Source organism: Mauremys mutica, chromosome 6 (genome assembly GCF_020497125.1).
Source record: "Mauremys mutica isolate MM-2020 ecotype Southern chromosome 6, ASM2049712v1, whole genome shotgun sequence".
NCBI classification, from domain to species: Eukaryota; Metazoa; Chordata; order Testudines; family Geoemydidae; genus Mauremys; species Mauremys mutica.
This window is the reverse complement of record NC_059077.1, coordinates 18,634,769-18,660,370: the sequence shown is the minus strand read 5'-3', so window position 1 is coordinate 18,660,370 and position 25,602 is coordinate 18,634,769. Positions and strand designations below refer to the sequence as shown.

Here is a 25,602-nt window from a genome sequence, read left to right as displayed (position 1 = left end):
TCACAGTAAATTAATGGTGCATCACTGAAGTGCATCACTGAAGTGCATAGTGGTTCCGGGTGCTGAAGTTAATGTTCTTCCCTTTGGGATAGTTCATAATCTGGACATTTGCCTGAATTCAATGGTTATAAAAACTTGGAATTTGTATGCTTTGCAGACTGTGGGTGGAGCTGTATGCTCTATGCTCTAGAAAGGCATATTCTTGATTGCAAAGTTTTACATTGTTAAAGGCACTGCTGCAAATGCTGTTCCGTTTTTGTCCTACAATCTGTGTTTACAGCTTAGTATTATGCAAGAACTTGCACTTGGATGTAGAACAGAAGGGGGTAGCCAACATATCATTCAGAGACACTGTGATTTATTTAACCGTGATGGTGTTCTGTCCACAGGATATGTGTACTCTCTGCAGTTGGGTTCAACACCAAGCCCTTTGCACTGCTTGCATGTTGTGTACCTCCTGCACTTGTGGACTAGATCTGAGCAGAACTGCAGTGCATAAAAGATAATGGTATCATTTGGGAGGGCAAAGGGCCATCAGATTGAAACTCACCCATGGTGATCATATACGGGGAAAATGGTAACATTCGACTGTGCACAGATTTTAGGATACTTAATAAATATGTGAACTATGAGCCATTTCAATTGCCAAACTTCGAAGAGGTGAGATGCCAGGTAAATGGATCCTGGATTTTCTCTCTGTTGGATTATTTATCTGGTTATTGGCAAATACCTGTGGCTGAAAGTTTGCAGTTATTATTGACTCTCAGCGTGCCATTTGGGAGATATTGTAATCAAAGACTCCCTTTTAGTTTGGTTTCTGCTCCTGAGGTATTTCAGAGAGTAGTCTTTTAGCGCCTTGTTAATATCCATGGTCCATGTTGCTATTTGGATGACATTCTCATCTTTCCTAACACCTTTCCTGGGCATAATTGCATTCTGGACCAGGTGCTAACCCAACTCCAACAAGCTGACACAAAGTTGAATGCAGACACATGCAGTTTTGCAAAAGATGCTGTAACATTTCTAGGGCATTCTCTGTCAATTGATGGTGTGAAACCAACACCAACACCAAGCAACCAATGGCTGCAAGCTGTTGCTTTGCTACCATTACCCACCGATCGAAGCAGTTTATGTTCTTTCCTTCACCTAGCTCAGTATATAGGTGGCTGTACTCTGCCCCATTTTAGTACCCTTGACAAGCTGATGTGGGATTTAATCCACGGCCAAGACCAATTGGCTTGGACTAAAGAGGCAAAGCAGGGTTTAAAAATTGCATCAAGCCCTCTGTCAATGCAATCCTGTGCTTATTTTAATCAAAGGAAGGTCGTAGTGTTTCCAACCAATGCATGCAATCAGTGCCTGGGCACAGCTCTGCTCCAGGAGGGACAGATGGTTATATTTGCATCCCTACTCTCACCCCAACAGAAGCAAAGTATTCCCAGACAGAGCTAGAATTCTTGGTGATGGTGTTTGCCAGTGTATGCTTCAGAGTCTACTTAGTGGGAAGACATTTTACATTAGAAATTGAACATTTGCCCATTTTGGGCCTCTATCGTAAAGCCACTGAGCTGCTGAGAGTAAGACTGCAGCAGTGGATTATTCAGTGACAGCAGTATGGCTTTAATTTGTCAAAGGAAGACATAATTTACTTGCTGATGCTCTTTCCAGAAATTCTGCTGGGTTAGCGCCCTCCTATCCAGAAATGGCATTGTACACAACATACTTTTTACTGAAAGATATGTCAATTGACTTAGGCCAGACCAATGACCCTACTCCTTGAGATGCTGAACTGTGCAAGATGGTACGTGCTGTACAAGTGGATTGGACGCACCAAGTTATTTAGAGAACTTTGTTTTCAGTGTACAAAATTCATTCTGAGCTCACGGTGAAGACATGTGCTACTCCACATATCTTATGCAGAGGAGCCCAAGTGATCATTCCAGCAGTGTTGTGACAATCCTGGAGGTGGCTCATAAAGGACATTTGGGAGTTATGAAGATGAAGGAACTTCCACGTAGTTATGCTTAATGTCCAAGGCTGCACTCAGACATTAAGTGTCATGTGAAGCCTGCACAATGCATAGAATTACTGCTCCTCTGGCCTCTTTGAAACCAGTAGTCGTAGACAGACCATGGCAGAGAATTGCAGAGGATATTACAGACCCGTTGACTTCACTGCATGGTTATGCACTGTTGACTGTTATAGACTATTACTTATGTTACCCCCTTAAATTCATAATTTCACAAAGCATCTCAAAGGAGCTCATTTCTTGTCTAACTACTTTATTTGCAATGTTTGGCCTACCACAGACCCTCATTTCAGATAATGGGACACCTTTTTTATCAAGAGCAGGGGCGGCTCTACAAATTCCGCCGCCCCAAGCAGGGCGGCGCGCTGCGCCGCTCACGCCGCCCTTCCCCGGTCCCGTGGCCGGGGCAGAAGTGCCTGCAGACGGTCCCGCGGCTCTGGTGGAGCATCCGCAGGCATGCCTGCGGGAGCTTCGTCTGAGCCGCGGGACCAGCGCACCCGCCGCAGTCGTGCCTGCGGGAGCTCAAGCGGAGCCGCGGGAAGAGGGGACCCTCCGCAGTCACGCCGGAGCCAAATGCCGCCCTGCCAGGACAATGCCGCCCCACACGGCTGCTTGGCGCGCTGGGGTCTGGAGCCGGCCCTGATCAAGAGATTTTGAAGGCTTTCTGACAAAGTACATTATAAAAGTACAGTACATTATAAATCTGATGTGTACCATACACAAAGAAATAAGATAACGGAACAATTGCGTAGGACTCTGAAAAAATTATATAGCTTGTATACTGGAGGAATGTCGCAATATACCCTTCCATATTACATTGAGTCATGGTTTATGTGGCATTCAGAATACACCTCCTGAAAGTACCGGAGAAACCTTTTTTCTACCACCTCTTCAGCTGACGTATGAGGAACAAGTTGTCTATGCTGATGGAAAAGGTTCATCCCACCCCTTTGCCATCCTCAAAGTAGATTGATGTGACTAGGAAATATGCAACTTTTACCCATGCAAGACTCCATGTGTTCTACCCTGGACAAGCAGTATATGTTAGGCAAGGGTCTGGAAGTGTTTTCAATACTTGTGGTGTGGTCCTGCAGGCTGCAGGGTATGAAGCATGTTGAGTGTGTTTACTACATGGAGAATGTATTGTTAACCAGCAAGATATACTGCCTACTGAAAGGGGAACAGATAGAGAAGATGACACCCTTTCTGTGTATGATGATGTCATATGGCCAGTTGGGGAATTTGCACTATAGCAATCCACCCACAAGCTGAATCAGAGGTATTACTTATGATCCTGGGATCACCTGTGCCTTAAACAAGGTACTGCTGAACTTTTGGGGAAAAGAGAAGGAAACTGTGATGACTGGTGTGTGTGTGTGGCCTTCCCGCTGATTGCTTCCCATTCCTGTTTGTTTCCTGGTTCCTGTTCCCTGAAGTCATACTGCCCCAGTTCTTGTGTCTCTGCGCACACAGCGTTGGGTATGTGCAGTTACTCAGGGCCTGCTGCTACATACCTGCCATTTGGTCTGTTATTATGTTTTGTCCAGACTGTCACTGAGTTAACTAGTTCACGGTTATTACATGTTTTGATTTGACCACCTACATGCGTTTTGCTTTAATTTCCTTGTGTTTTGCCACTGATGTTCTGGAGTACATCACAGCATAACAAAGTATTAGGCAACCTAAATATAGGTGTTACTACCAGCTCCCTCTAGAATACTTTCAGAAATTGTTGTTAGTGTTTTGCAATACCTGGCCTTTACTCTACTTTATTTTAGATATAATATGTCCATGTTTGTCTTCCTATTTCTGTGATAATTTCCCATCTAATATTCTTATATCTCTTTTCTCTAGACTTCTTTGTTGATCACTTGGTATCTAAATCATGTTTACAAATTCACTAGGGGTTAAATATTTATAAAAGATGAGTGTGACACACGAGCCTCTGGTACATTTCCAGCTCTAAAGCAGTAAATAAGCACTAAAAATCCAATGCAAAATGGCATCAGTTGTTAGAAAACAGACCCCAGATTCAGTGACCAAAATATCCAGCTTTTCCATAAATGAGAGGAACTCAGTAATTAAACTATACCTACGCAGCGAAAGCCATCATCCAGGTAAATGACTATTAACATTCATTTGGTGGTTTCAGGCTAGTTCCTTCATAAATGAATCACAAGATTCATTCAGAGAAGACCAATGCCCCAAGCATCACCCCCGGCTCAGGTAATGGACCTGTTTCTCTGCACATCCACAGGTGTTGTGTGATGAATCTGATGATTAGCAGATTCCATACTTCTCTCCCTCCACCCGCAGAGGGTTTCAGCTCAGCAGGAGGGGAAAGAGCATAACAGTGCCCTCTTCAGGCCAACCAGGTCAGGTAAGGGAGGTGAAGATCCTGTCTATCTCAGCCAGGGACATGGCTCTCTGGGGATCTAGCAGCAGGAGAAGGCTTTTCTGAGAACAACTGCAGGAGCTGTAGGATACAGGCCTGCTCAGAGCCTGTTGGGGCCTTGTAGTCAGAGAACTAGGTCAAGAAGTTTCCGGGAGGGGTGACAGTCCAGATTCAAGCCGGGGGAATCTGAAAGGAAGATAGAGTTTGGAGGCAGGTGGGCTGTGTGGTACATGAGGAGCTGACTCAGCTGCTCTTTCCTGATGCAAATGACTGATGCAGGATATGACCACTTGTGTGGCACGCCCTGTACAATTGCTTATGCTCACTTATGAAGAGTTTTTCCCCCTTTTCTTCCTTTACCTGACCAGGTTAAATTGGGGGAGTGTGGCCTTTTCTGGGACTCCAGGGCAACTGCTCAGTGAGGAGGGGGCCTGACCTAAATCATGACACCAGATCTGGGAGTAAGGACACATGTGAATTGGATATCTGTGACTCTGGTAATGTTTTGTGAGTATATGGTTAAATGTGTAATATTTATATGGTTTAGAATGATGAGATTGAGTTTCTTTCCTTTGTTCCAACCAGTCCTTGGCTAATTAAATTAATTTCCATTGCCTAGATCATATTTATAGTCAAACAGCCGTGGTATCTCACCTCTCCAAACTGCTTTCAGAACAGCCAAGCATGTTGTGACCTTGGAGCACTATGAGTATAGTTACTTCAAGCTTTGGTGACTGGCTCATTTTCCTTATGTTAGGGCCTGATCTAAACCCCATTGGATATGATCACAGACAGGGCCGGAAAATGCCAGGAAAAAAGCACTAGAAGGTGCAGCCACCCAACCAACAAGCAACACAGTGCCGATGTGACGAGCATGAAAAGCTGCATCCAGTCAACGGACAGTCCCAAATAGCAAACCAATGGACTTAATGCAAGATATATATATTTATACACAAAAAGCTATTATAACTTTAGCGCCCTCGTGGCCAAGATGGAGTCTGCTCTGCAGGCAGCTCTGGTCAAGAGACAGCGCGCGTAGGAATGCAGCAGAAGAAATCTCTTCTACCCCAGGGGCACCTGTTCCAAACCCCCCAGAGTGAACACACCCACCCACAGGAAAAGTACAATAGATATAACAAAGGGAGATATTTATTTACAAAGGGATGAGAGGAGAAATACAACAAGGGGAAATATAGGGGGAGCAGTAAAACAGGGTTGCATCCAAACCAAGGCCCCACAGGCCCAGTGGTAGCACAGTTTGAAAGGGCAGACACCAAGCAATGTGTCTGCACACGGAGTTCAGGTATTCTGAGCACAGTTCCAGTTCAGTGGTGAGTCTTGGGTGTTCCTGGTTGTCTTTGGTGCCAGTGAACTTTCCCCAACAAACCCCTCTTCTGCCGTTCTCTGCAAAGCCACACAGAGCGACCACCTCCCCACTTAACTATACAGCAGCCTCCCTCCTTGTTCCCAGTGCAGAGTCACAAGCCCCAGTACTCACAGCCCCACGCAGCTCTGGGCAGCCGTGATACTGGGTCCAGATCTGGCCTGTCCTTCTCGCGCGATTCCTCCCTGGCACAGTGCCCCTCCTGGCTCCTGTCCTGGGGCGTCCCTCCGATCGGCTGCCCTGTCTTTCCCAGGCTTCAGGCAGGTTCTCTGCTGCTTCCTTTGCTAGGGCCTGCGGGCTGCTGCCTCTCTCTCCCTCCAGAGCCACCCCCTGGAGTTTCTCTCCTTTCTCTCACTTTCCCCTCCACCCCCCAGGAAAAAGATTTAAAGGAGCCATGCTCTCTAAACCCCAAGTTAAAAGACCATTGCAAGGTCAAGCACTGAAATATTAGGAAATTCCCCCTTGTGCATGCGCATTATGACATACTATTTAAATAGATGACCACTTGCTATTTTGTTCTCTGGGACTTCTGCTTTATTCAGTGCACAGGATGGCTGGTGCTGACTGAATGAGCAGCTATTAAACATTTCTTTTAACTTGGACTGTCAATTAATCACAGTTAACTCACGCGATTAACTCAAAAAAATTAATAGCGATTTCAAAAATTAATCACAATTAATCGCACTTATAACAATAGAATACCAACTGAAATTCACTAAATATTTTTGGATGTTTTTCTACATGTTTCAATATTGATTTCAATTACAACACAGAATATAAAGTGCACAGTGCTCACTTTAAATTATTATTTTTATTACAAATATTTGCACTGTAAAAATGATAAACAATAGAAATACATCTCTACCCCGATATAACACGAATTCATATATAATGCAGTAAAGCAGCGCTACAGGGAGGGGGGGGCTGCGCGGTCTGGTGGATCAAAGCAAGTTCAACATAACGTGGTTTCACCTATAATGTGGTAAGATTTTTTGGCTCCCGAGGACAGTGTTATATCGGGGTAGAGGTGTAGTATTTTTCAATTCACCTCATACAAGTACTGAAGTACAATCTCTTTATCGTGCCTTAGAAATGCAGATTTTTTTTGGTTACATAACTGCACTAAAAAACGAAACAGTGTAAAACTTTAGAGTCTACAAGTCCACTCAGTCCTACTTCTTATTCTGCCAATCACTAAGACAAACAAGTTTGTTTAGATTGACAGGAGATACTACTGTCTGCTTCTTATTTACAATGTCACCTGAAACTGAGAACAGGTGTTCTCATGGCACTTTTGTAGCTGGCGTTGCAAGGTATTTACATGCCAGATACACTAAACATTCGTATGCCCCTTCCATTCTTCAGCCACCATTCCAGAGGACATGCTTCCATGCTGATGATGATGTTAAAAAAAAAGCGTCAACTAAATTTGTGATTGTACTCCTTTGTGGGGAGAATTGTATATCTCCTGCTCTGTTTTACCCGCATTCTGCCATATATTCGTGTTCTAGCAGTCTCGGATGATGACCCAGCACATGTTCATTTTAAGAACACTTTCACAGCAGATTTGACAAACCGCAAAGAAGGTACCGATGTGAGATTTCTAGAAATAGCTACAGCACTCGACCCAAGGTTTAAGAATCTGAAGTGCCATCCAAAATCTGAGCGGGACAAGGTGTAGGGCATGCTTTTAGAAGTCTTAAAAGAGCAACACTCTGATGCGGAAACTACAGAACCCAAACCACCATAAAATAAAATCAACCTTCTGCTGGTGGCATCTGACTCAAATGATGAAAATGAACATGCATCAGTCCGCACTGCTTTAGATTGTTATCAAGCAGAATCCACCATCAGCATGGAAGCAAAACCTCTAGAATGGTGGTTGAAGCATGAAGGGACATATGAATCTTTAGCGCATCTGGTATGTAAATATCTTGCAACATCAGCTACAACAGTGCCATGCGAATGCCTTTTCTCACTTTCAGGTGACATTGTAAACAAGAAGCAGGCAGCATTATCTCCTGCAAATTGTAACCAACCTTGTTTGTCTGTGTGATTGGCTGACCAAGAAGTAGGACTGAGTGGACCTGTTTTATTTTTGAATGCAGGTTTTTTTTTACATAATTCTACATTTATAAGTTAAACTTTCATGATAAAGGGATTGCACTACAGTGCTTGTATGAGGTGAACTGAAAAATACAATTATTTTGTTTTTTACAATGCAAATATTTGTAATAAAAATAAAGTGAGCACTGCACACTTCATATTCTATGTTGTAATTGAAATTAATATATTTGAAAATGTAGTAAACATCCAAAAATATTTAAAATAAATTGTATTCTATTATTGTTTAACAGCGCGATTAATCGCAATTAATTTTTTAATCGCTTGACAGTCCTAGTTTTAACCTCATTGTTCAGTGCTTGGCCCCAGACCTTATTGGCTGCATGCTATTCAAATCCTGCTCTGAATACAGATTTATTACTTTCCTTATAGGTTGTCTATGGGGCTCATCACTATGGTATCTGACATTAATTGATTTATTTTCACAACACCTGTGATGGAATCTTCAAAGATTTTAGCTGCACAGTTCTAAAAAACCTCTGCTGAGCATGTGTGAACTGAGATTCTTCAAAGGCTTGCAACTTGGTTAAATTTGGATGGATTTTCAAAGGATAGAAAAAGACACATCACTGGCATAAAAGCTACTCCCTTACCAAATTTCAGATCCCTGCAGAATGGGGTGCTAGAGTTTCTCAAGAAATTGTAAGAATATTTGTAAGATGGAAAACAATTTTTCCCCCTTAACCTTGTTCTCAGAAATGACCAAACCATTCTGGTTGAATTTTTAAAAAAAATGTCAAAAACAAACAGCCTGAGCCAAACACTCAGCATGGAAAGTGTCAATCCAAATAGTAAAGCTTGGTAAAGTTATCACCAACTGAAAATAGGGTCTAATAATGGGAAGTGTCAGGCAACCTTAATAATTGGTGATGCTGTGCTGCCAGTTCCACGTATAATACAGTTTTGGTGGGACTGAATCATTACCCCGGCACTCACACCTTCCCACACATATGACAGCAGAGTACAGAATATTATGACAGCCAGCAATTCCCCCATACAGCTCTTGTGTGGGAGTGGGAGATTGTATCTATTTAGACTGTAAACTTTCCAATCTAGATCTAAGGTGTGTGAAGGGGTAGACTCACTGCTGGCATCTCCTCTGGACCGGGCATGGCATGGCATGGCAGCTCTCTCTCCGTCAAGGTCTGCTGCCACTGGTTGCTCCACCTCTGTGGCGGCCTCTTCCTGTGACTTGGCCTTTTTGCAAGGTTACTTCAGTCTCTCCCCTTCTAAAAAGCAAGGGAGGTAAACACAAATAAATTGAGTTAGCAAGAGAAAGGAAGGAATGACCTCCTCTCAGGATGTATCAGGATCAGGTCCTCCCTTCCCTCAGGCAGGGAACTTCAGGCAGTTGTAGTAATGTAGCAGTTCTCTTTGCCATTTCTTTAGGACTGAGGGTTGAAGGTCTGTTCTCTTCCCTGCTCTGCCCACAAATGAGCTTTTCTGTTTCACTTTAAACTCCTCCTTCCACCTATGCATGTCTTGTAGGTGTGGTGAAGTGGGGCTTGCTGAGTCCTTAATCCCTTGTTGTCCAGTGTGGGGTTTGTATACCCCATCAAACACCTGCTCTCTCAAGATGGCACCTGCGGAACCAGGGCCAGCAGATTGTTCCCCAGGGCCGGCTTTAGGAAGTCCAGGGCCCAATTTGAACATTTTCGGCAGGGCCCCGGCAGGGATGACTAAAAAAACCCGAACATGTAAAAAAAAGCCTTTCATTTCTTAGCAACCGGTTCCCTATAAAAAGTTCTGATTTAAAGGATGTGCCACAGTATGTATTTTTTGTACCAATAGGGTTACCATACGTCTGTATTTCCCTCCCAGATGGCGATTTAAGAACCAATAAGCCTGACATGTCCGGGAAAATACAGATGTATGTTAACCCTTCCTAAAGTTATTTTTTAAAGCCCCAGGCCCTTTAAATTGCCCCCTGGGGAAGCCAGGCCACCCCGGTACGGTGCACAAGCTCTTGCCGGTATGCCGTACTGGGGCTTGGGCGAGGGGCCCTCTTAGGGGCGGGGCCCGATTCAGGGGAATTGGTTGAATTGGCCTAAAGCCGGCCCTCCCCCCCCACTGGAAAAAAAGATCAGCATTTTTTATGCACTTTTTCCTCTCTCTGCTGAACTTGGAAGTCGTACAGCTGGAGGACAGGTACCCATGGGTGGCAGGTTTGTAAAAATTTTGGTGGGGCCCAGAACCCGCCCCCAACTCCGGAGGGGTACATGAGGTACCAGCACATAAGCTGAGGGGTTGTGTCCTTCATGGCATTTAACCAACTTTAAGAAGGCATGATCAGTGACAAGTTTGAATGGATTTCCCAGGAGGTAATATCGTAGAAAGTCCACCGCTCATTTCATGGCAAGTCCTTCCCTTTCTATCACTGAATATGCCTGCTCCCGAGGAAACAGACTGTGGCTCAAATACAGTACAGGATGTTCCTCTGCATTTGTTTCCTGAGACAATACTGTGCCTAGTCCAGAGGTTCTCACAACAAATTTTTGGTGGCCCCCTCACACTGTGGCCACCACCTCTTGCTGGTGGCTGCTCAGACAAACCCGTCTCTCTGTCCATGCCGCCTGTGGCCTGGGGAAGTCACTGGCCAGCCAGCCCCCTGTGGAGTCCCAGGCTCCTGTGCTCTGGCCAGGTGGGAGCAGGAGAGCTGCCCAGAGGAGCACCACGGCAACCAAGTGCTGCAACCGCCTCTGCTGACATGAGCTGCCTCCTGCACCATGCACACCGGCACCTTGTGTCTCTGGAGGTGCTGCCTGGAGCCCCTGAGGAGGCTGCATGGTGCAAGGTGCTGATCCCTGCTGGCATCGCCAGCACAAAGGCCAAGGCGATACATCTTACTGCCCTTGCTAACAGCTATTTAGGAGCAACAGCTGGGCACTGGAGGGAGAAGCTGCTGCTCCCCCCCTCCCCCACACAATATCCACCCATGCTGTTGTGGCTGCAAAAAAATCCACTGGTGGCTTCATGCAGCCATGGTGGCCACATTTGAGAAATCCTGGCCTAGTCCTACTTCTGAGGCATTGGTTTGTAAAATGAACTCTGTTGAGAAGCTGGGACTGAACATGACAGGCTCTTGACACATGTGATCTTTCAACTTCTCAAAGGCCTTTTCTCAGGGCTTGGACCAGTGAACCTTCTTGGGGCTGCTGTTCTTAATTAGGTCTGTGAGGGGGCTGCTGTCATCCAAAACCCTGGCAGAAACTGGCAGTAGTAGTCTGTGAGTCCAAAAACCTTCCGACTTGTTTCTTCATGGCTTGGCATCAGCATGCTTTTCAGGGTCTGGATTTGTCCAGGAGGAGCCGAACTTGACCCTTTCCCAAAGTATATCCCAAGTAGGTGATCTCCTCCCGCACCCCAAACCCCTCATCCCCAGCCCCACCCCAGAGCCTGCACCCCTAGCCAGAATTCTCATCCCCCTCTCACATCCGAGCCCCCTGCCCCAGCCTGCTGAAAGTGAGTGTGGGTGAGGGAGAACGCATGATGGAGGGAGGGGGGATGGAGTGAGTGGGGCAGGGCCTTGGAGAACAGGCGGGGCAGGGCCTTGTGGAAGTGGCAGGGCTGGGGGCAGGGTGGAGGTGTTTGGTTTTGTGCCATTAGAAAGTTGGCAACCCTATCCAGACCCTGAAATGGGCTCTGCACTGGTCCCATCAGGTAAGATGCCAACAGGGTGGCCACTGGTCAGGTGGCCACCCTGGGCTGCCATCGCCACTCACTCAGACGGTATCAGGAAGGCCTCCAGATTATCTTCAGGGCCCATCTTTGTGAATTTCACTGGCATGGGCAGGGCTACCGGGCCTAGGCCTACAGCCCTTGATGGGGAAGCCCTGGGGAGACACTGAGGCTGCATCAAGGCCACTTCCTGTTGGACCAGTCTTTGCTGCTGTTCCTGCTGTTGTGCCCCTAAGTCCTGGACCAGGTCTTGCTGCTGGGCAGCCATTTGCTGTAGGAGTTGCTGATGCTGTGGCTGCTGGGCTGCCTGTTGCTGCTGCTGATTCTCACTCACCAATTTGAGAAGACATCTAGGTCCATATTGTCTGTCCCACCAATTCACATCTCTAGCTTGAGGGAGTTTGACCATCTGGGTCAGCCACTTCTCCCCCTTCTCTGGGGATGGGAAGGATACTCACATTCTCCACCAGTTGTTAAGGGGTTGACTCATTGTTGGCACCTCCTCATGGCCGGGAGTGACGTAGCAGCTCTTTCTCGATGGGGTCCCTGCTTCCAGGGTAGTCCATAAACAAAAAGTAAGGTGAGTTAACACAAATAAATTGAGTTAGTAAGAAAGAGAAAGGAATGACTCCTTCTCAGGATATATCAGAATTAGGGAGGGACCTTCAGGCAGTTGTTGTTGGGGAAGTTCTTGCCTTCCCTTAGCCTTTTCCTCAAAACTGAGGGCTGTTCTCTTCCCTGATCTGCCCGCAAGGGAGCTGTTCTGCTTCTCTTAACTCCTCCCGCTGTGCATATCTTGCATCTGTGGTGGGTGAGAGCAGTATTTGTTAATATATTCCAGCCCTGATGGCTGCAGAGAAAACTTGAACTGAATGCAAACCGACATGCTGAGTCTGCAGACAGCATGAAACAATAGCTTGGAGGTGTGAACTACCCCATATATCTCAGTGGGTTGTTGACTCACGAACCTACAGATGACAAATTATGTCAACACTGCTAACTGTTTCATTTCTTATCATGTTAACAAAAGCATCCAACTAATATTCATATTGCACAATCCCAAACCACCTCCCATATCTGCTGAGGTGTCAATATATCCTGCTTGCACCCTGACAGCCTCTGTGGTTATGAATTGTCCATACAAAATTCTGAGGCAGATTGAAAGCTGAAAAGATGTAGACAATATAAAATAAATTGAATGCAATATCAAAATAAATATCACAGGGGCTACTATGCTGATTGTGTTAGTCATGTTCATATTTAATTTAAAAGATCCTCATTTTTTTTTAACTTGAAGCTGTTATAGAATTCCCAGTCCACCAAATCAGTGTACCCCAGAAATGTAAAAGGTTTTTGCTGGAAGAATTAGCTTCAGTTTGTCACAGACTACGTGGGTCCCTTGTGTATATTACAATCATTTTTATATTTTATTATATTTTACTATTGTTAGGTATATAGTTTGTTTTATTTGTTCACATTTTCCCACATGTAGCATAATTATTACATCCTTTTAATACTATTGATATTGTGATTATTGCAAGATATTTTAAAAATCTTTTTAAAATTAATAATCAAAACATCCATATATTAAAAAATAGATTATATCTGTACGATGGGTATTTGTCACATCCCTGATAATTATATTAGCCTCTCTCTTCTGAAACATTGATGTGATGTGGTCAACATAACTACGGGAGTCAGAAGTGGGGGGTATGTGTGTGTCAGGAAATTTAGTTATCTTACATAACATACATACTGTATTGCAATATCTAAATGCAAAAGGCAGAGATTATGCCACTGAAGCCTTAAGCAAATGCAAAACTAGGGATTGGAGCACCCCTTATTTCATGATGGATTATAATATAGAGGGGATTCCTCAGCGCCTTGCGGCCTTTAACAAATGGTGGTGTTGTGGCAGTTTTATGAGCTCCTCCTCGGTATCTGTTGAAAGGGAGCCACATATGATCTGAAGACAGGTCAGCAGAGGCACCTCGCAGCTGGAGATGAGTTGCCATCCTAGTGAATATTACAAAACACGCATTTTCTGTTTCCTTTTCCATACTTATTTTTTATACAGGGAATGAATGCCATCCAAACTAGGGTTCACCAAGCACCATCCTGTCCTCAGTCTAATCCCTGCTAACACATAATTAGTTTAACTAATAAATAATAATAGACTGTCCTCTGAGTTCCCCCGTGTGTGTCTTTTATATATATATAATATATCTGCCTTTTAAACTGTAAGCTCTTTGGAGCAGGGACTTTCTTATTTTTGTGTCTTGCACAGTGCTGAGAAAATTGTTGGCAACAAACAAATAAAAATAATAATAGAGGTCAAAAGTAAATGTCGCTTCATGTTCATGTTGCATCAAAACTTGGAAAAATGGTAAGACAGCAACATTGCATCTTCACCACACAGCTCCCAAGACAAACTCTCCCCTGTGACAAAGAGTCACAATATTGCTCGGAATAATTAATCTAAGGCGCCCCTGGATATACTAGAGCAGGTGACAAAACCTGCAACCCAGTTCTAAGCCTGGTCAATCATTCCAGCTGCTCCTAAATGTTAAGCACCCCTAGCTGGTGCCCATCAGCAGGGCTCTTCAGTTCCTATTTGTCTGTCTCTTTCACAGGGACCCAGGACTTCTAGCCCATGTCCTCACTAGCTTCCTGTTTCTATTGCATTGGGATGGGTGGGGGTGAATGGGAGGGTCCATTTATCCTGAACAGAAACCATCCTCCACTTTCCTCTTCCTCGTCCTCCCACCTAGACTGAGCTGACTCCATCTTGGTCGACTCTCTAGCCTGTCTGTTTATCACTCTCTCCATGCCTTCCCCGCTCCCTCCTCCTCCTCCTCCTCCTCCTCTCGTCATTGTCCGTAATAGACGACGCGGCGGCAGCAAGCAGCAACGTGCAGCAGCGGCGGCGGCGGCAGCAGCAAGCAGCTCGTTCTCGTTATAAACCCCGCTGTATTGCCCGGATGTGAATGGATTACAATGTATCTTTCAGGGAAACATATTATTACCAATGTCTCCATGGAGGAGTCAATGATGATGATGAGGAGCGATCTGTAAACTTGGAACAAGTTTAAGACTTTAAAAAAAAAATAACCGAGGAAGGACAGAGGGAACACATCCCACCACCACCAAGATTTGTAATAGTTTGTGAATAACCATGTGTTTATAAACACAAAAAAGGGAAAAGTTACTTGGATTTTTTTGGCTGGCTTTTATTTTTGTTCTGTTTGGGTGGGAAGATTTTGTGACACTTGTTTCGTGGTGGTGAATCCAAAAAACAAAAACAAAGCCAGGTGCAGAGTTCGTTTAAATCGGTGAATAACCCTGGACCAGGATTGAGAACCAGTTAAAGTACTTTTTTGTTTTGTTTTGGCGGGGGGGTCAAACCTATGTGAGCTAATAAAGCACTTTCGCAGAAGATTTCTCTCTTTAAAATAGATATATATTTCCTTGGACTATTGTGACCATATTTGTGGCCATTAAGGTAAAGTTACAATTTGCTGTTAGAGTAACTTGTGTGATTTTTTAAAAAATTGTTGATCCCGTTGTGTTATTTTTAAAAAAAGTACAACTTATGCAATGTGTAAATGCAAACTGAAAATACACTGTAATAGTGCATATATGCAGGGTAGCTATATGTAGGAACTTATATTGTTCAACGATCAATCTACTGAACTTAGTGCTTTGTTTCCTGCTGGAAAATGAAGTCAGGGTTGAGATTTTGGAGTATATGGGGCCTGTAGCAGCAAAAATTGAAGTAAAAGTATAACATGCTTTAGGGGTGGAGTGGGAGGGGTCCGCTGGCATGGTCCCCGGAAACTTGAGTGTAAAAGAAATCAAATGGTTGAACCCCCTCCTCCCCCAAGGTTTGCAGCAATACCCTCTGTAAATTGAAACCCAGCATGTGAAATGTAGCGTTAGGTACAAAAAAATCACAACCGAACCCAAACAATTTAAAAAGATAACCTGGATAATACGGGGCTGTGTGTGTGTGTGTGTGGGGGGGGAAATATTCTTCTTGGCAAAGTCTTTCAATCACGTGTGTATTTGCAGCCTAGTATAAACTTGCTTTGCCATGTGTATGTGTGTGAGCTGAAGAAATTTAAAGTATAATCAATTTAAAAGTGCTTCGGACGGGGAGGAAATCGGCAACAATTTGACTGGGATTTCAGGCTACATGAGCTGCGGGGTATGGAGGAAAATGAGGTGCCCGCTTTGCGTTTTTTCTTTCTGGAGGTGTTACTGTGAAAGCAAATCCCAGAGCCAGGGGAACGTGCTCTTCGCTGCTGCTGCTTTGTCCCCTTCCCTTTGCTGAACTTGCAGTCCGGCTTGTTTTGGTTTGTTTGCGGGGTTTTTTTTTTCTTTCGTCTCCTTCCCTCCCTCTCGCTTTCTCCTAAGGCAGAAAGAGTTTGGTTCGGAGTCGGAGCCCTGCCGTGTCTCTCTCGCTCTTTAGTGGCGGTAGCGGTGTGTGTTTGGCGAATGCCGTGATTCTAGCAATGAAACCCAGAGCTCGGTACTGTTCTTGGAAGGGGAGTCCCTCCTCTCCTCTCTCGGGCGGTAGGTACCGGAGCTAGGCTAGGGTCGGTCGGTGGCCGGCCGGTGGTCCTGGTGGCGCTAAGCTCGGATCTGTGGGCTCGGACAGGAGCTGCTGGAGGGGGCTCGCTCACCACGCGGCTTTTTATTTTTGAATGTATTTATTGATTTGCCTCCACGGGGGCTGCGAGCTCTTTATGGAGCGAGCCTCCCTATGCCCCCCTCCTCCCCGGGCCCGTTGCCCACTTTAAAGGAACTGATGACTTTGCAAAGAGGCCTGGGGTGCTTTGATTATTTTTTTTTTAACCATCCTCTCTTTCATAGACGAGGGATTTGGTCTAATTGTCAAAGCCTGAATTCGCCCCCCACCCCATCCCCTTCCACTCCACCCCCAACTCTGGTTTCCCTTTGCAGCCGGCGGCTCTTCACTCTAAAGACTTTGTGTCTTTTTTTTTGTTTAAATCCTTACACGCTGCTTTACATGGAAGGAGGAAAAGGAAAAAAGTTGGGAGCGGATGGCTGTAGTTTCTTCTCTGCGATTCTCATTCATTCCTCGCTGAACCTCCTGTTGCATAAATGATGCGCTGAGAGCGTGGCTCTATTTTTTTTTGGATTTGGGTTTAGAGTGTGGATGTTACCAGGTTTCGATCGTCTCTTTGGAAATACAATATCGCCTTTTTTGTTGTTGTTTTTGCTGCCCCTCCATCTTTTTTCCCTCCCTTCTTCTCAACTCCCCCTCCCCAATCTACCCGCCCCCCCACCACCAAAAAAAATCCGATTGTGTTTCCTCTAAGGCTCGGGACTGGGTTTCTGATTGCGGTTATTTCCATGTTTCTAGGTTTGTGTGATTTTGCTAAAATGCATCACCAACAGCGAATGGCTGCCTTAGGGACGGACAAAGAACTGAGTGATTTACTGGATTTCAGTGCGGTAAGAAACAACGGTGGAAATTAACAACAGCTGTACAAAATATCTTCTAGCTGATCTGTTAAACTAAAAAAACCAAAAAAACAAAAAAACCAAAACAAAACTGTGATCTAAGTACATTGGGTAATTTGTAATCAGCAGCTAGACCCATGGTAAATATGCTCGCTTAAAAAAACAAAACAAAACAAAAACAAGAGTCTTATTATATTTGTACCTGATGGGAGATGCAATCTTGTTCCTAGCTTACTTTTAATGTCATGGATGTCCAGAAATAATTTTTACAAAAAAATCAACCCTCCTAAAAATGGACATTTCTCATCATTAGTTAATATTAACAATAATATAATACTATTACTCAGCACTTATGTACATTATCAAAGTGTTGATGGTACATGAACTAATTAATTACTAATTAGTTACTTATATTCTACTTTCAGTTCTTCCCTTGTTTCATTTTTTTGGCACATTGAGAGTGCAAAGAAATCCACAACTGCCTCAGTTTAAAGTTTTCACTGAAATCTCAGATGGCGTCTGCTGTCGTTAAACCTGTTTAAATCTTTCCTGAGGACCCCCGGATAGATGGTGCTTTTTTAAAGTACTTTTTGTCTCTTTGGGTTTCTTGTAAATAGCCTAGTTTTGAGGGCAAACGTTAATCTGGACGTGTGCACTTGTCTAGTTTTATTCACCCCCCCCCCCAGCCCTATCCTTCCTCTCCCTCCTCATCCCCTCCCCCCTTCCTCACAATATGTCAGTAGCATTTAAGGAAAAAATCAGTTTGGTGTAAGGTGCATGTATGTTCTAAAAAGAATCTCAACACTACCACAAAAATCAAAACCACCTTGTAAATGAGGCTATTTCAGTCTTCTGCTGCTGCTGCTCAAGACTTTCCTTTGGAGAAATGGCTTTGGGAAGTTTGGCCAGGAAATGTAGCCTAAGGCAGCTTTGCAGCCCCCTCTTTGCTTGTTGCACTTTTTCCATTTGTTCCTTCGCTTTTTGCAGGCTCTGACTCAGGGAAGGTGCGTATTATCCACTAGACACGTCGAAGAAGAGGGAAACCAATTAGGGTCGAAATAAATGCTGGAGAGAGAGAGAGAGAGAGAAGGGGGAGGGGAAGAGAGAGATTGAGAGAGAGAGAGAGAGTCTTGCTTCAAATTGCTCTCATGTTAGAGACGAAATGAGAATTTAGGGCAGGTGGCACTTTGCATTATTATTATTTGGGTTCACATATGACAGGCAAATCCTAAAACGGGATGGAAATGGACATTGCTACATTTATGGCCAAGGTTTCAACAAAAACTTTTTTTCCCTTGCCTTTGTCAGAATACGAGTTTGAGTGGGGATTGTTCCTCACTAAGTTTTGGTAATATTGTTGGGGACTGTGATTTTTCCAAATGTTAGTTATATTGTTTGGGACTCTAATGAGCCTAATTAAAAAAAAAAGGTGGTAGTGGTAAGGGGCAGGGGGTGGGATTGTAAGAAATACTGTACCATTTTCGGGTCTCAGATGGATGATTGATATTAAATAAACTATTAATGTCCTTTTGTAGAGAATGTGGAAGGAACTTTGGGTTAACAATGAACACAAAATCTCCTGTTTTCCAGCAGTAATGTTTCTTTGTTTCTTATAGATGTTTTCACCTCCTGTGAGCAGTGGGAAAAATGGACCAACTTCTTTGGCAAGTGGACATTTTACTGGCTCAAGTATGTAAAATCTTTGCTTAGCATGCAATTAAAATATTCGTAATTATTTATTTACATGCATTATGTCTGTTTTGGTTGTGTTAATCTGTTTTGGAGATCACATTCCTTGAGAGCTATATAAAAGCTGGTATTACTATTATTTCGACAAGTCTGATTGGAACATTTTCAAATATTTCCATACGTTTGTTATTGTAAATAAAAAAAATCAACAGTATAATTGTTCAAAGTGAGCTAGGTTAAATCTCGTTTTTAAAAAAATCAAACGGAGAATGTTTTGTTTAAAAATGGGAGTTTCTGTGTTTATATATGAAGAACGATAACCAAAACAGCTAGGATAAGACTTAGTTTGTAAACAGGAATAAAGCCTCTTTTATTAAATTAATTAAATAAATAAATAGGAATCATAATAGAAAGGTCAGCCATACTAAAGCAAATAATTCTTAATTTTAGAAGTTAATGTTTACTGATTGAATAATCTTGATCAACTTGAAATCTCAAAATTTTTCTTTTTAATTTAATACACTAATACTTTTTCTTTCCTAATGTTTTTACTCCTTTCAAAGAGTCTCCTGAAATTCACTGAGTATTATCATTATTATTAATATTTATTATTTATTGTAGTTGTAGTATGTGGGCGACTTTTTCATCTAATAAATATAGGATCCTTGTTGGTGACACATTATATATGTGTATCTATGTATATGTATATATCAGAGTTTTCGCAATAGAACACCTGTACAATGATTGTTTGGCAATTAGAGAGGAGTTTTATGTCGGAAATTTTTATATGCCTGACTACTTCAAATTAGACACATTTAAATTTCTTTATTCTTTTGCCTATTCCATTCCATTTAAGAGGGTTTCCTACATTGCTGCAGGGAGTGTTTTGGATGTGTCACAAATACATCTACAGTTAAACAGTTGCAGTGTCTTAAAAGTACTGGCAATTGAACATAACTGTACAATGTACCTAACAGTATTGTATACAGAATACTGCTCTAAATCAGATAGTAAATTTGGACTAGTCTTTACTGCAAACTGTTACTGGATATCTAGATATATATATTACAAGTCATTGCATATAGTTTCATGTCTGGTATTTTCAGTTTGTACTCAAGTAATTAAAGAAACCTCTTCTGTGCATTCAGTTTAACCATTTTTATGAAATGCACTGATACATTAATAAACTTTTAATTTCTAAAGAAGGACTTTATTACCATTAATTTGAAGTTAGTCTGTATTATACAATATTTAGTCATATTGGCTGCCACTTAGAGTTATTAAACTCTATTTTTTTAAGTCTCCTCTGATAATATTTAGATTTTTTAAAATAATGAAAAAATATTTATGATTTTTCTTCATAAATATAGATATTTTTTCAGTTTAGTGACTTTGGAGATTTTACTGATCTCAATACTTTATAGTCATAGTTTGCCTAATATCTCTTATGTTAAAGTACTTAATCCTATTTTTATAATTTTATTGACAATAGCTATTTTTATTGAATGTATAATATTCAATACATTTGTTTTCATTGGACAGACGTGTAAAGCATTTGTGCCAGACAAATCAATTTGTCATGCTTATACATAATCAATGCAGTAGCTAACTCTGGTCTAGCAGCAATTAACTAGATTGTTATATTTAAGAAATTTGTCTTACGCTTCAGCTATGAAGTCAGTGTGATAAAAAATAACAAAGGATAAAAATTCTATACATTTAGTGAAATTGAGTTTTATAGTGTTTGTATTATGTCTGAAACTGAAACTATGGAAATAACTTTGGTGCATCATTTTTGACATGCAAATGATTTAATGAACTGAGGTAAGTCAGTAATATTAAGATGTGGACCATTTAAAATAACAGCTCTCTTTGAAATTCTTACTTAATCTCACTCTGTGCTAACATGCATATGCTTAAATATACCAGTTTGTGATAGAAGAGGGTAGAATTGCCCTGCCTGATAAATAGAAATATATATTAGTAGATTTTATTCACAGTGGTGTGAAGAACAATGTACACTATTTGTGTAAATAACTTGCAATTTACTATATAAAAATATCCTGTTTGGTCATTAGACAGGGAATTTAAAATGAATATTAATTGGTTTCCAAAAAAGATGTCAATGACCACATGTTAAAAGTATTGTACCCAATGCGCTAAATCGTATATCTGTGGCCTGAAGATATAGTTGTATAAAGAAAAAGTGTAGTTATTGTTTCATGGTGTTCCTGCTAGTCAGTTAGCTGTGAATAGTAGTGCCTTGGAAACTGCTGCAAGAGATGTTTTAGATAAATGAATATTCAGCAGCATTAAAAACAGTGATATTAGTAATTCGGAAATATAATTTATTGTCCCAATTTTTTTTAGCTATCAAAATTTGTTCAAAACTGAGACTTATACACAGTTTACTTTTTCTATTGGATAGATGAACTTAAAAAGTTTGAGTAGACAAATGACATTCCTCTATAAAACTGATATTTCTTGTGTTGAAGAGGCACAGATGTCGTCATCCCTCTGTGTTGACTTGAAACTTCTCAGTACAAAAAAGACCCCAAAGAAAAGTAGTCCCATTTAGTGAGGTGAAACCAACTGGGTTTTGCGAAGTGTGGTAACGTTTAATCTTGAAATCATCTTATAGCTTTTTACTCATTTAATACACAGTGCTCTGTTGTGATTTGTAGTGTGTGAATGGAAATAAAGTAGAGCCATATTTCCTTTAATCTTTAATTTCACAAACATGGATTCTTACCACCTTAAGAAATGGTGAGGCTGCAAGGGAGAAAGGAATGTAACCTGAGCCACAGCCAGGACATTCCCATGGAGCATTTTTCACATGAAAGGTTTTTGTCAACCCAGTAAAGGACCAGCAGCTTTTGTTTGATGTTTGCAGGTGTTCAGCAGAGAGCACTAAAACAATTCAGCCATGCTGGTTCAGAGGCTCTATGACCTTAACAGGGGGAATTGGTGAGGATTGGAATTATTTTTAAGAAAACTTACCTAGAGTTATTTCAACTTGTATATTGAATTTGTAAAGTGATTTAGTACCTGCTAGCCAATGGTCTTAAACCAAAATGGGAAAGACACATGCCCATTTGAATTAAGCCTTATTAATTTTTAGGAGAGGTTGCCAAAATAACAAAATCTACTTTTCCAACATTCTAAAATACGTTTTGAATATCTGTCATGTCCTTCATTTATATCAGCTCTCTACAATAAAAACTGTTAGTTAGCAATGGGAGTGTGAGATAAGAGAGAGACAATAATTGTTTGTACTTGATTTTGAAATAGATTTTGATACAGACATGATATTGTTGGTACTGAACAACTTGTTAGATCTAGGACATTGGTCACATCTGGCACAATTCAGATTTCCAGCTATTATATGGTGGTTACAAAATCCCTCTTCCTCCCAGTTGTGTTAAATTTTGACTGCTTCTTCTTCTGCTAGTATTTAATTTTACCTACATTTTCAAGCATCTATTAAAGATTGCTCACAGTATGTGTTTTTGAGTATTGTGTGGATGAGAACAGCAATAGAATGAATTAAAGCTTAGGATTGGCCATTCCTATTGTGCGAAAAATCTTCGTTAGCATAGACATCACTGAATATGTCAATTGATTTAAAAGATTTAAAAGCTTGCTTTTTTAATTTTGTCTCTAGTTTGATTAAGGTTGTCCTGAATTAGAAAAATAGTGATCACCAAATAATATTTCTTTAAGTAGAAAGACACACATTCAGTTTGATTTTGAAGTTATTTTTGACTTGAGCTGTGTTTGTGGGTAAATTGTAGCAAAATGTGAAGGGCTTTTAGCACAGTTTATTCTTTGAGCATGCCCCTCTGTGATAAAGCACATTTTTTTTATTATTAGTTGATCAGCAGGAAAACTTGTACTAAATATAATATTTATCTTTAAAAGGGTTTTGGTAGCTGTTGGGTCTAGTGCCACCTCAGTTTGCATCCACAGCTCCCATTAGTGTCTGTAGGAGGTGTGTGTGTGTGGGGGGGGGGGGAGGGAATAGACGCAATTGGGAGATTTTTGTGAGGAGTGCTATTATTATTATTATTATTTTTTAAATGCAGAATTACCGTTCAACAGCAGAAAATAAAATATGAGAGATTTTAACCATACAGAGGAGTAGTTTTAATAACTGAGAAGTAGAAATTGGCATTGGTGTATGAGTTTATGTTGCAGTTAAATAGGTGCCCTGAAGGACTAGCTGTAGACGTTCAAATTTGTAATGGATTAAGTTAAGGGTCAGACTTAGAAAAATATTATTTAATATGGGCGTGGGCTTTAGTTGCATGTTGTGTCCTGTTTATCAACTTGACACAAAACATTCCATCATTTCGGTGTATTGAGGCAAAAAAAAAAGTAGCTGTAGAAATCGCAGACCCTTTGATCATTTAACCTGCCAGTCTTCACTACTGTCAGATTGTATTTATGGATTGTAATCGTTTTCTTTAATTTTGTCTTTTGCTAATCTTTGAGGATTTAGCTACTCAAATACTCAAGAGCAACTGCTTCCATATTTTTCATCACTAATGTTGTGTAATTATGATTAAGAAGAAAAAGAATGCTGGTTACCTCCCATCCTTCCAGCTATGTTTATGTATAAAGAGCTTGGTCCTGCTCCCATTAGCCTCCATGGCAAATCTCCTGTGGACTACACTGGAAGCAGGATGAGGCCTACATTGTGGTATTTGAATTGGCCCTGAGATCCCATACTACCTACATTTAGGAGTAAATAGGAGAGATTATTACCAAGCATGTACCTTATTTAAAGTGCCAAAGAGAGTTTTATCCTATAAAGAGCATCATAAAGTAATTGCCATCTATAATTATTTGAATATATTTTAATATTTGAAACTAAATTAATATCTTAATAATATCAGAAAGAAAATGTGACCCCCTCTTAACTTCCGACGAAGTGGTCAGTGACAAACTGTAGCCTTGGAAGGTGATAGTTTAGGTAACAATTTACAAAAAAGGTTATGTAGAGTGCAGTATGGTGTTTATTATATTTGAAACTGTAATTTATACATGAACTTTGTTGTTAGCTAGTGTATCTTTTTTTGTGTTTAGTATGGGTTTGTTGTTTAATCATGATCATGGTATACCTATCCCACGATGTATGTATGTATGTAACCCCATGTATGTACTCTATAGTTCTAAAACATATATTTTCACAGTCTGAGTGATAAAAAATTAATTGGGTCCAAATTCAGCCAGTGCAGCTTGAAAGAATCATGTGCAGCTGCCACGGGAGTCTGTAGGCCAAATTTAGCAGTGACATAAATGATGTTATAAGTTATTGAATGCATGTAAGTTAGTCTGAAAAAGGTGCAAGTGTTAAACCAGTGTAACTTGCCCTGATCTGGAATTAAGTGGGTTTTCAAAACCAGTGTAACTTGCACGCTGAAGGATACAGTAGAAAAAGAGATTATCAGGAGGGTGTGAGAGACAATAGGTTTCTTCTAATTTGATTTGTGCCCACACCACCCGCAGCCTGCTAGGAACCAAATTCACATTCCTTCTTGTCATAAGTCAGTGCTACTCCCGTCAACTGAATTTGATTCCCATAGAACACTACTGAGGCATAGATGATAATTGTGTTGTGCACCTGCTGAACAACAGATCCTGAAAGGTGCATTGCTTTGCCACTTACATACATTTTCTGGCCATCTTACATTCAGTGTGTAATTTATGCTACCGTTTATGCCATGGTTGAATATGAAAGTCCAGCATTTGATAATGACTCTAGTAAATAACAGGTTTTAAACAAACACACTTTGGGATTCAAAGACTGTTAAGAATTAAATAACATTTTTGGACATCAGCAAATTATCTTTACCATATTACTGTAATGAGGAAATCACTTAAATAACAGATGAACAACTAAGTCACATAAACATGTATAATAGAACTATGTAATGAAAGTTTATGCTGAATCTCTTTTAAATGCTCAGAATCACAAAGTACTAAAGACTGTCATATAAACAGTTGTGTTTTGAGCTTAACATTATTCCTTTTTTCTTACATTTGCTATGATAAACAGTCATTTTTTAAGCTTTTCAGCTCAAACATTTACTTCTAAAGGTAAACTACATTTTGTATCTGGAAGTTTTTGACTTAGTAAGGCTTAGAAAGAAGTAGAGTTGTGGTGGCTTCTGGCCTGTGATTTTCAGTGTTTGATATTATGATGCTATTTAGATCTGTTCCCATGAGCCAATATAACAGATCTACAATTGCTTAATAAGGAACAGTGTGTGTGTTTCAAATAGTCTGTATTTTAAACGTCTTTTACCAACATGTTTTTGGATAAATGTTATCAGGGTGGTGAACATAGCCATTCAACAGGTAGAAATTAAACTTGTCAAAAAAGTGCAAATTCATTTATTTTCAGGAAGTATCTCAAGGGTCATACTACTTTTGTTTAGATGCTTATAGAACCATTGGGGAAAAATCCCATAGTGTTCACTCAGACAAAACTCTTATTGAAGTTAGTTGGGTTGTACGGTCATAAATAAAGTCAGATTTTGGTCTCTAGAGAAAAGAATCAATGTAATTTGGGAATAGTTGACATGTCCTATTTAATAAATGTATATATTTGTACTGTAGTAAATATAAGGGTGTATATTATACTCCTCCATAACCTTTGTCTATATGTGTATCAGTCTTTAAATTCATAGAGGTCCTTCGGACAGGAATCCCGAACTTTTTTTCTGTCTGGAAAGTACCCTACTACATGGTTGGAAGCAACGGGGAACAAGATACTCCCAAATAACAATAAGAGCCAAACGAGATCAC

The 25,602-nt window shown here is 41.2% G+C and overlaps 1 protein-coding gene across 2 annotated transcripts in view; it reads left to right on the top strand.

Annotated features, from left to right (window-relative positions):
* Window positions 1–25,602, top strand: part of TCF4 (transcription factor 4) — a 329,775-nt gene that overhangs the window by 5,755 nt on the left and 298,418 nt on the right. The window contains exons 2-3 of one of the 2 annotated variants that reach the window (XM_045020695.1): window positions 17,000–17,091; window positions 18,717–18,789. In XM_045020695.1, the coding sequence (XP_044876630.1) occupies window positions 17,020–17,091; window positions 18,717–18,789 (145 nt within the window). In that variant the 5' untranslated portion in view covers window positions 17,000–17,019. Of the gene's footprint in view, window positions 1–16,999; window positions 17,092–18,254; window positions 18,372–18,716; window positions 18,790–25,602 lie in introns of those variants that run through there. The other variant, XM_045020697.1, reaches the window with a different exon arrangement.